The sequence below is a fragment of the Engraulis encrasicolus genome, chromosome 17, assembly GCF_034702125.1.
Source record: "Engraulis encrasicolus isolate BLACKSEA-1 chromosome 17, IST_EnEncr_1.0, whole genome shotgun sequence".
In the NCBI taxonomy this organism is placed as follows: Eukaryota; Metazoa; Chordata; class Actinopteri; order Clupeiformes; family Engraulidae; genus Engraulis; species Engraulis encrasicolus.
This window is the reverse complement of record NC_085873.1, coordinates 2249508-2259771: the sequence shown is the minus strand read 5'-3', so window position 1 is coordinate 2259771 and position 10264 is coordinate 2249508. Positions and strand designations below refer to the sequence as shown.

General features: G+C 43.3%; 1 protein-coding gene across 1 annotated transcript in view; it reads left to right on the top strand.

Annotated features, from left to right (window-relative positions):
* Positions 1-10264, top strand: part of LOC134467689 (transient receptor potential cation channel subfamily M member 4-like) — a 39961-nt gene that overhangs the window by 20864 nt on the left and 8833 nt on the right. Inside the window, exons 18-23 of the mRNA XM_063221545.1 lie at positions 1396-1445; positions 3063-3286; positions 4563-4678; positions 6852-6984; positions 7911-8085; positions 8496-8670. Coding sequence (XP_063077615.1) covers positions 1396-1445; positions 3063-3286; positions 4563-4678; positions 6852-6984; positions 7911-8085; positions 8496-8670 — 873 coding nt within the window. The remainder of the gene's footprint in view (positions 1-1395; positions 1446-3062; positions 3287-4562; positions 4679-6851; positions 6985-7910; positions 8086-8495; positions 8671-10264) is intronic.

The window sequence follows — 10264 nt, the reverse complement described above, 5'->3', positions numbered from 1 at the left end:
GGAGCAGAAAGTGCATCTCAGTCTCAACCTCATCAGTCGTACAGTGACCACATATCCGCTGATCTCTTGGTAGCCATGTTTTTTTGTAGCGTCCTTTCTCTACAGCTAGTCTGTGGTCACATAACCTGTACTTGGTTAGGATCTGTCTCTGCTTTGTATCTCTGACTGTGTAGAGATACTCTGCCAATTCATAATTTCTTTTTAGTCCAAGATAACATTCTAGTTTGGATTGTGATTTGGTCTGGTTTTCCCAGTGTTCCAGGTAAGTATATTTGCATTGGTTCATAATTTGTTTTACTTTGATTTGATTTTGTACAGCAGGGATGGTCTGAGGTTGATGGGTTAGTGAGTTAAGAGGTTTAGTTAACTTCAGAACCAACTGACTGAGGGGATTGGTATTAGGGCTAACCTCTTGGGTTTTAAATGCTTGGAACTTTATAGTGTTTTCTTCACTGAAATTTAGATGTGTCCAAAACTTTAGGGATCTTTTTTGTATATTTATCGCCAATGGGAATCTGCCTAATTCTGCCCTGCATGCATTTGTGGGAGTTTTTCTTTGGACTCTGAGGATATTTCTGAGAAATTCTGCATGCAGGGATTCTATGGGATGCTTGTCCCATCTAGTGTAGTCTAGCTTACTGAGTGGGCCCCATACTTCACATCCATATAATAAAATAGGCATAATGACACTGTCAAATATTTTACACCAGATTTTAATTGGAATTTGAATTTTGTAAAAGTTTCGTTTGATAGCGTAGAGAGCTCTACGAGCTTTTTCTTTTAGCGCATTCACTGCAAGGTCAAAGCTTCCAGAGGCACTGAGTGTCAGGCCTAAGTATTTATATGACAGTGAATGTTCTAGGGCGGTGTTTCCTAGAGTGAAAAGGTGTCTGTTTGCCTGCAGTCTGGGTTTTTTCTGGAAGATAACAATCCTTGTTTTTGCCAAGTTAACTGTCAGGGCCCAGTTCTGACAGAAATGCTCTAGAGTGTCCAGGTGCTGTTGTAGCCCTTCTTTTGTGGGCGACAGCAGCACCAGATCATCTGCAAAGAGCAGGAATTTAACTTCCATGTTGTTTAAGGGGAGTCCAGGGGCTGTAGATTGTTCCAGTTGCACCGCTAACTCATTAATATAGATATTGAACAAAGTAGGACTCAAACTACAGCCCTGTCTCACCCCGCGCCCTTGAGTGAAGTAGTCTGTTCTGCTGTTATTCATTTTTATTGCACATTTGTTGTCCAAATACATGCTTTTGATTAAGTCGTTGATTAACTCTCTCTCTCTCTCTCTCTCTCTCTCTCTCTCTCTCTCTCTCTCTCTCTCTCTCTCTCTCTCTCTCTCTCTCTCTCTCTCTCATAAACACTCTGAACGTTGTCTCCATCTTGGTCCCATGGTAGTGGTGAAGAGGATGCAGAGCCCGAGGTCCATATAAGGACACCAATCAAAGGTCTGTCTGAGCTCTAGCCCCCTTTTTCTCTCGTTTATTTCTCTCTCTCTCGTTGTCTCTCTCTTTCCTGTCTTCTCTATTCCCTTCCTCTTCCTCATATTTTCTATCTACCATATGTTTTATATTTTCTATCCATCTTCCATCCATTTTCTATCCTTCCTCTCTTTCCTCCCACGACTCTTTTCCGCACCCTCTCCTCCTCCTCTTCTTCCTTCCTCCTCCTCCTACTTTTTCTCACTCCTCCTTTTCTCCTTTTTTCTCATTGTACCCTACCTCATCCGCCTCTTTTCTCCCTCTCCACCTCTCCATCTTTTCTCACTACTCCCTTTTTCTCTTGTTCTCAACTCCCTCTCCTCTGTTTCCTCTCTCTTATCCTACTCTTCCATCTTGCTCTCTCTCTCTCAGCACTCATTATTCTTTTGTTTCATTATAAACTGTTCTTTCTGTATCCGCCCGTCTTTTTTGGCATCCGCCACACACTCGTCACATGCGTCACCCACTGTCCATTGTCACTACTCCAGTGTAGGTGTCTTAAATTTTCAGTTTTTTTGTTTTTTTTGTTTTTTTTTGCTTCACGTTTTTGGGGTAATTCTCTGCAGTTTTGCACTCAACCCTTACATGTCCTTACAGGAGTTTACTTATTTTTCTGCTCAGACTAAACATTCACCCACTGATTTATATAATTTTCTGATGTGAAGATGAAATATTATATAAAATAATAAAACACCTGGTAACACCTGGTAATAAAACACCTGGTCACAATAGAATGCCACTTCCAAGACTGTTACTTCCTAGATACTTCCAATAAAACCTTCCTTCTCCCTTCTACCACTAATGCTGCTGCTCTACCACTGTATACTAATCTCCTGAAAAGGGCTTCAGTGGTCATGTGTGGTGCAAAAGTTAATTACATAAATGAAATCCACAATAAAACATCTCCTTCCAACCCCCTTTCTGGCTACATTAGTGTATACAGTATGTGGTAAAAAGGCACTGGTGACAATAGACACCCCAGGCTCCGGATACTTCAAAACAAACTCAGACGAACACTATGAGCACCCCCCTCCTCCTCTCTGCCCCTCCAAACCATAACAAAGGCCTGTGGGGGCGGGAGGGGAAGGGAAAGGATAAACTCGCTGTCTGTTTTTGTTTGGGGTTTCATTCAAAACCACAACAGAAGTGACGTCATCAACGATTGTTGACTGTCTACTCCACTGGTTCCCAAATGTGTTCTGCTGCGACCCCCTTCTTTTGTTTTTTTTTGTGTGTCAAATGCTTTTCCAATGCCAACCATCCCAATGCTTGTCTTCCTATCTGTATCTATCTGTATTACTGACCATCTCTGCACAGCCACCAAAGCATCTTTATCCCATTGCTGCGTCTCCAAAAATTCTTGTGATTGTTTTAGTAACTGTCTGTCTGCATTATTGCCTCTCTTGGTACAGCCCCCAATGCGTCAATGGTACTCCAGTAATAACCCAATATTATTGTATAATTCCATTCCTTATCTCGCAAAATTATCCCAAAGCTACTCCAATACTAACCATCCCAATGTTTCTCCAATACTAACTGTCTCGTGCTTGTTTTCCTAACGGTCTCCATTATTGCCTTTCTCAGCACAGCCCCCCAAACGTCCGTTCATCGTCTCGCGCTGGCGTCAGTTCTGGTACGCCCCCGTGACGTCCTTCCTCGGCAACGTCCTCATGTACTTCCTCTTCCTGTTCCTCTACGCTTACGTCCTATTGGTGGACTTCAAGCCGCCGCCCCCAAAAGGCCCGGCCATCGCAGAGTATGTGCTGTACTTCTGGGTCTTCACCATTGTCTGCGAGGAGCTTCGAGAGGTACCAGAAGAAGTTTAAATACTCACTCAAATACTCAATAAGCCACAACTTGTTGTATGAAATGATACAATCACCAATCAATGGTGATGCTTCTTTCTTGTATAATGTTTAAATACTGTTAAGCAAATTATATTTCCAGAAGTGTCAATCCTTCATTCAGACAATACATAAATCATGCCTGCCAATATTTTCCTCCAGCACAGACAACTTAGCTGATAAGATGATAGGTTAAGTATGAGTCTTGAGGGATTAATCTTAGTCTAGTCTGAGTAGGGTGACCAGATTTTTGTAGTCTGAAACCGGGACACTTCGTGCGTGACTGAAGGACAATATTTGGCGGGCGGATCTGGGGGTCCTCCCCCAGGAAAATGTGTATTTTTTTAGATGCAATTTCCTGCATTCTGATCAATTTTAGAGGGAGGAATGACAAATCGCAACTAACTCCTTCAGACTGTCTATACAAGCGCTGGCTGCCATTAACTGTGGGAGGTAAACATGTAATCTTTTCCATATATTTACCCTGATAGACATGGCACAATGTAGTGGGTGGCCAAAACCGGGACATATTTGTGTCCCGAGAGGGTTTGCTCGGGACCTGGGACACACAACTCCAAACCGGGACTGTCCCGGTCAAACCGGGACGTCTGGTCACCCTAAGTCTGAGGGACTAGTCTTGAGTCGAGTCTGAGCAGGTTGGATCAGGTTTGTGGCCTGTGAACCAGGAAATGACACTATAGGTGTATTATCTACTACAGTATGTCCGATTCCCATTGCATATTCTCCCATAGTTGGATAAAAGGCAAGAGCAATTAAAAAAAAAACACACAATACTGTATGATGCTATGAATTAGACACTTCAAAACAACAAGACGTAAGTCCCTGTTGGACAGATTTACAATTGAATAACTGTACTAGAAAGATGACTGAATCCAAAGCACTCTCCTTCGAGTCAAGGTTGATGTTATAATAAAAACCATTTATTCTACATTGGGGTAAACAAACTTAAAAATGCAGACCGGTTTCAGCCGTCTGGCCTTCGTCAGGGCGTAGAGTGCTTTGGATTCAGTCATCTTTCTATGAAGCCTTAACAGGATTAACCAGATGCACCCCTTCTATCTGGAGAAAAGACTTTGAGCGCTCGTTGTCCTTTTCCTTTTGACTACTGTAACTGTACTGTTCTGGATATACATTTGACCTCCGAGTTGACCCCATTGGGGTTTGTACTCATTGGCCTCGCTGACCTCTGACCTCTGACCTCTTGCTGTGTCCACCACAGACCTTTATAGTAGGCACCATGACCCTTCGCCAGAGGCTGAGGCAGTACAGCCAGGACGTGTGGAACAGATGTGACCTCGTCGCCATCGTCCTCTTTGTGCTCGGCCTCGTCTGCAGGTACAGTAGTATACAGTATATCAGGGGTTCTCAACCTTTTAGAGTTCCCTTGATCTCATCATAAGCCTCCCAACGCCTCTCCTTGACCTCATCATAAGCCCAGCAACGCCCCCTTTAGTATTAAAAAATAAAATGGACTAATGTGCCTTTCATGTGTCATTGGAAGTAGATATTCAGTCTCGGCAACTTGTATATAAAAAAAATTCTGCAAGTTGTCCAGTGGAAAATACCACAAGGTGTGTCCTTCCCATGTTGGTGTTTTGGTATTTACCATAATTCCAGAGCACATGAAAGCACCATAATGCCCCCCAATGGCAACTAAGCACCGCCTCCTCTCAGCTGTCTCCTTCTCAGCACCCCCTAGTTTCCCCAATGCCCCCTGGGGGGCTGTGTAGAGCCCCCTTTGAAAAACACTACTATATTATATATGATCAAAGTTGGCTGAGCGCAGCTATATTCAAGGAATAATGCAATTTTAAACGGAATGGTGCTGTATTTGGTTAGTGCACAAGTCATGTAAGCTCTTCATTCATTACGAAGATGGCCATGTTCCATTCATATTTCGGTTGCAGAACGTAAAGTTCCAGAACTTGTTTTAAACCGAATGATTACAGTATTCCTTTGGAAACATGGATACTCTGTGTATGTAACTGAGCCACTTCACTGACAAAAGAAGGCTCAAACCCCTTGTGCTCACTCAGCAGAATCAGTGCACAGGCTCTGGATCACTTCAAAAATTTGAACTCAGGAAGGGAAAGGTTAGGAAGCACATTCAGACGTTAACCCATTGATGCCTAAAGCACACAGCATGAAAGGCTGCTGAATGCCTAAGCCCTTTTTAAGAAAAGGTACCCTCAGCATATAAAAAAATGAAATATCTCAGCCCCTGAAGCAGATAAAAACATGCCATGAGTTGCATTAAACGCTAATACCCTCACCTCGGATTAGAATGTGTTCATTCAACTCTAACATACCAAGATTTTTAATAAAATTGTCTTAAATCTCATGAGCCTGAATGTTGCGTCATGCAGCTCCAGGCGCCAGGGCCAATGTTGCACAACGCAACATCCAGCATCAATGGGTTAAAGTTCATCGCATGTACAGTATTGGATGTCAGTAGCTTCAGAGAGAGTATGTTCTTGCCTTCAGTCCTTTGAAGTGTCCTATGACAGCAAGCGGCTGAAGGCACTGATACACAGACGCACCCAAATGCTCCTTGAGTGAAGATGAAGCCTGGGGGTTCTGACATGCATGTCGTGCTGCAGTGTTTCCATGGCTTCAGCACTTTGAGGTTCCGAAGGGCTGCGTGCCAAAATGCTGGTTGATGTCCATCAATGAGTGACATTCTCTTTCTGCACCAGTAGAGGGCATTATTCCTCATGAAATGTTTGGTTCCACTGAGGAGATTTGAATTGAAATCCAATTTCAAGGGGGGATTGAGTTTTCTGGTGAATAAATTAATGAGTGTGCACTCTGTATATCTGAGATTTGTAGATTAGAGTAGAATAACATCATAGATCCGGGAGGAAATTATGGTGTCCAACCGCATATACAAATGCACATTGTAATACACATTGGACTGTGTGTGTGTGTGCGTGCGTGCGTGTGTGCGTGTGTGCGTGTGTGCGTGTGTGCGTGTGTGCGTGTGTGTGTGTGTGTGTGTGTGTGTGTGCGTGCGTGCGTGCGTGCGTGCGTGCGTGCGTGCGTGTAATATACATTGTACTGGTGCATTAGGGTTACATATGTACTTGAAATAACTTGCAAACATGTGCTTTGTTGTGATCTATGTTTTTTAAAGTGTGTGTGTGTGCGTGCGTGCGTCTGTCTGTCTGTCTGTCTGTCTGTCTGTCTGTCTGTCTGTCTGTCTGTCTGTCTGTCTGTCTGTGAGCTTTGTTTATTTATTTTGTGTGGGTGCGTGTGTGTGTATGTGTGCATGTACAGTATACTATGTGCATGTGTATGCACATTTCAGGATGTTCAAAAAGACCTATGAGCTGGGTTGTATGTCTGTTTATTTATTGTGCGTGTGCGTGTGTGTGTGTGTGTGTGGGTGTGCGTGCATGTGCGTGCATGTGCGTGCGTGCGTGCGTGCGTGCGTGCGTGCGTGCGTGCGTGCGTGCGTGCGTGCGTGCGTGCGTGCGTGCGTGCGTGCGTGCGTGCGTTTGCTTTTCAGGATGTTCAAGAGGACGTATGAGTTGGGTCGCATGTCTCTGTGTCTGGACTATATGGTGTTCACCATCAGGCTCATCCACATCTTTGCCATCCACAAGCAGCTCGGACCAAAGATCATCATCGTCGGCAAGATGGTAAGAGGCAGGGTGGCGACTTGGTTACGCAAAGCTAATTGTAAATGTAATTTTTTTTGTCTTTAGCGCTTTTATCCATTTTTGTCATACAATGGAAATAAAGATAACAAAATACCAGTTCATAAGTTCAGTCCTCAAAAAATATTACACAATTCAGCAATTATGTTAATAAAGGCACTGCCACTAGCTGTGCATGTTGCAATAGTAAATAATATTATGATAAGTACTGTAAATACTACTGAACATATTGATGAATGTATGTAGAATGGATCATAGTCTTTGTGACATCAGTTCTTTGAAGAACCCCAAACATTCTCTGAAGAACCTGAACGTTCTGTGAAGAACCCCAAGGTTGTACAGTGTGCACTAAAAAGGAACCGTAAAAGACAGTGTTTCTACCTTTTTATTGTTTTATTACCTCCGCCAAGGAGGTTATGTTTTCGGTCGTGTTGGTTTATCTGTCTGTCTGTCTGTCCGTCCGTCAGCAGGATAACTCAAAAACTAATCAAATGGATTTGGAAGGAACTTTGTGGAGTTGTTGGTAATGACCCAAGGAACAAGTGATTCAATTCTGGTGGTGATCCGGATCACGAACCAGAACCAGGATTTAAAAAAAAAAAATCTTCAACATTGCTGGCCTACAAATCTAGATGCCCCTAGTGACCGTAAATTGAATTGTGGACAGGGAGAATCTTGATATTCCAGTTTCCAACTCCACAAAAAAGAAGGCAGAAAGACTTCAAATAAAATAGGGTGTAACATAGTCAAATGTCCTATCAAACAGCTTCCTTGGAGGAGGTCTGCATCAGATGAATGCAATGATGCTTTTAAATCCTCTGAAGTACAGTATTTTTCTTCTCTCTCCCCTGCATCAGATATAAGACATGTTTTAACTTATCATGAGTTTTTTTTCTCCCCTGCTTTAGATGAAGGACATCTTCTTCTTCCTCTTCTTCCTGGGTGTGTGGATAATGGCGTATGGGATAGCCAATCAGGCTCTGCTGTACTCCTACGACCCGCGTCCTGCCATCATATTCCGCCGCGTCTTCTACCGGCCCTACCTACACATCTTTGGACAGATTCCTGTGGAGGAGATGGACAGTAAGTATAACTAACTTAAAAAAACGTTGGGGCTTTTTCGCCTCCATTTGTATTGCGCAGTGAAGAATGGAACAGGAAATGAGCGGGAGATAGAGAGGGTTGGGAGATGATCAGGAAACAAACCCGGGTCTCCAGCGTAACGGTCTGTGGCCTAACCGTTTGAGCTGGGACACAGTTAATAGCAATTAAACATTGCTGATCGTCGTTCTCTCTGTTCAGTTTGTTAGACCTTTTTAATGGTTCAGTGAAATCAGTTACTTATATTGTGCTACGTGCTCTTTCTCCATCTTTGTCTCTCTGACAAAAATACACATTGCATACAGAATTCTTTCTTTTAGTTGTATAAAGTCAAAGTACTTAGTGTGTGAAGCATTACAATAAACTCACTCTCTCCCTCTCTCTCTCCCTAGCTGGAAAGGAGATCCCATGGGACATGCCATGCACTGACAACATGACCCTGGTAGACCTGGAGGGGGCGGAGCCTTGTCGAGACGGGTATTCCAATTGGCTGGCGGTCATCCTGCTGGTGGTCTACCTGCTGGTCACCAATATCCTGCTCATCAACCTGCTCATTGCCATGTTCAGGTAACAACACCTCACTTCCTGTGTTATAAACCTGCTTATCGTCATGTTCAGGTAACAACACCTCACTTCCTGTGTTATAAACCTGCTCGTCGTCATGTTCAGGTAACAACACCTCACTTCCTGCCTGTTATAAACCTGCTCATTGCCATGTTCAGGTAACAACACCTCACTTCCTGCCTGTTATAAACCTGCTCGTCGTCATGTTCCGGTAACACCATTTCCTGTTTGTTTATCTCTTAATGAGGTAAAACTTCCTGTCTGCTAAAGGGATACCCCATGCAATTCAGTCACTCCCTGCAGTCCGTAGAGTTGGATAAGTGAGTAGACAGCCTTATCTCCAAAAATTCTGTGCTCCTGGACACGGATGTTAAGGACACGAAATCCGTGTCCAGGAGCACAGATTTTGCCAAAATTCCGTGCTCCTGGACACAGAATATTTTTCCGTGCTCCTGGACACGGAATTGTGTTCCGTGATGGGCACACGGAAGTGCTTTCTATAGGCTATTACCACAGCACTGTGTTAACTCTATCATCAGAAAATACATACCAAATGCTAATCCTAAACAAAATATTGCTATGGCAAATTAAGTTATGCCCTGACCAAAACATTCCCTAACCTTAACCTGTCATTAAAGACATATTTTTGAGAAATACCTTTTCCAGTCGGTTGCTAGGCTATCAAATTCATATAATGAATGAAAGAAAACTAGCTGTGCCCAGACCAAAACAATCCCTAACCCTAACCTAATGTTTTTTGTGAAAAAATATTTGAAATTAGAAGAATCCTGAGAAAACACAAGGCTGTGGAAACATAGAGCTGTGGGAGTATAGAGAGAGCACTTCTGTGTCCATCACGGAAACTAATTCCGTGTCCAGGAGCACGACATTTTGGCAAAATCCGTGCTCCTGGAGACGGATTTTGTGTCCTTTACATCCGTGTCCAGGAGCACAGAATTTTTGGAGATCATGTTGCAGCAGAAGCACTTTCCAGGTGATGCAACCATTTTTTGAATATGGCAGCATGTACTTTTGAAATGGCTTCATAAGAATACAGCAACTATGCTAAGGTAAACTAATGTAGCTGACATTAGCTTACCTTAGCACACCTTTTACTGTAATCTAATGTAGACGTTTCAAATTTCCATGCTGCTGCTATATATTGAGACAGTAGCCTCGGTCGCAAACGGGACATCAGATTTACCGACCACAATGTGATCTGCTTGGTCATAGAAAGGCAGGCATAAATGCTCTGCAACCAACATGCAGACATATCTAACATGACTTTTAAAGAGTGAAATCCATCACCATCAAGAACACCACCTTCAAGAACGAGTCCAATGACGTGTGTGTGTGTGTGTGTGTGTGTGTGTGTGTGTGTGTGTGTGTGTGTGTGTGTGTGTGTGTGTGTGTGTGTGTGTGTGTGTGTGTGTGTGTGTGTGTGTGTGTGTGTGTGTGTGTGTGTGTGTGTGTGTGTGTGTGTGTGTGTGTGTGTGTGGTCTGTGACTATTTTAATGGTCATGACAACTGAAAAAGGATTGGTAAATGCTCAAGTGTGACATCTTACCATGATCCCATACATCTATATCAGAGGTGT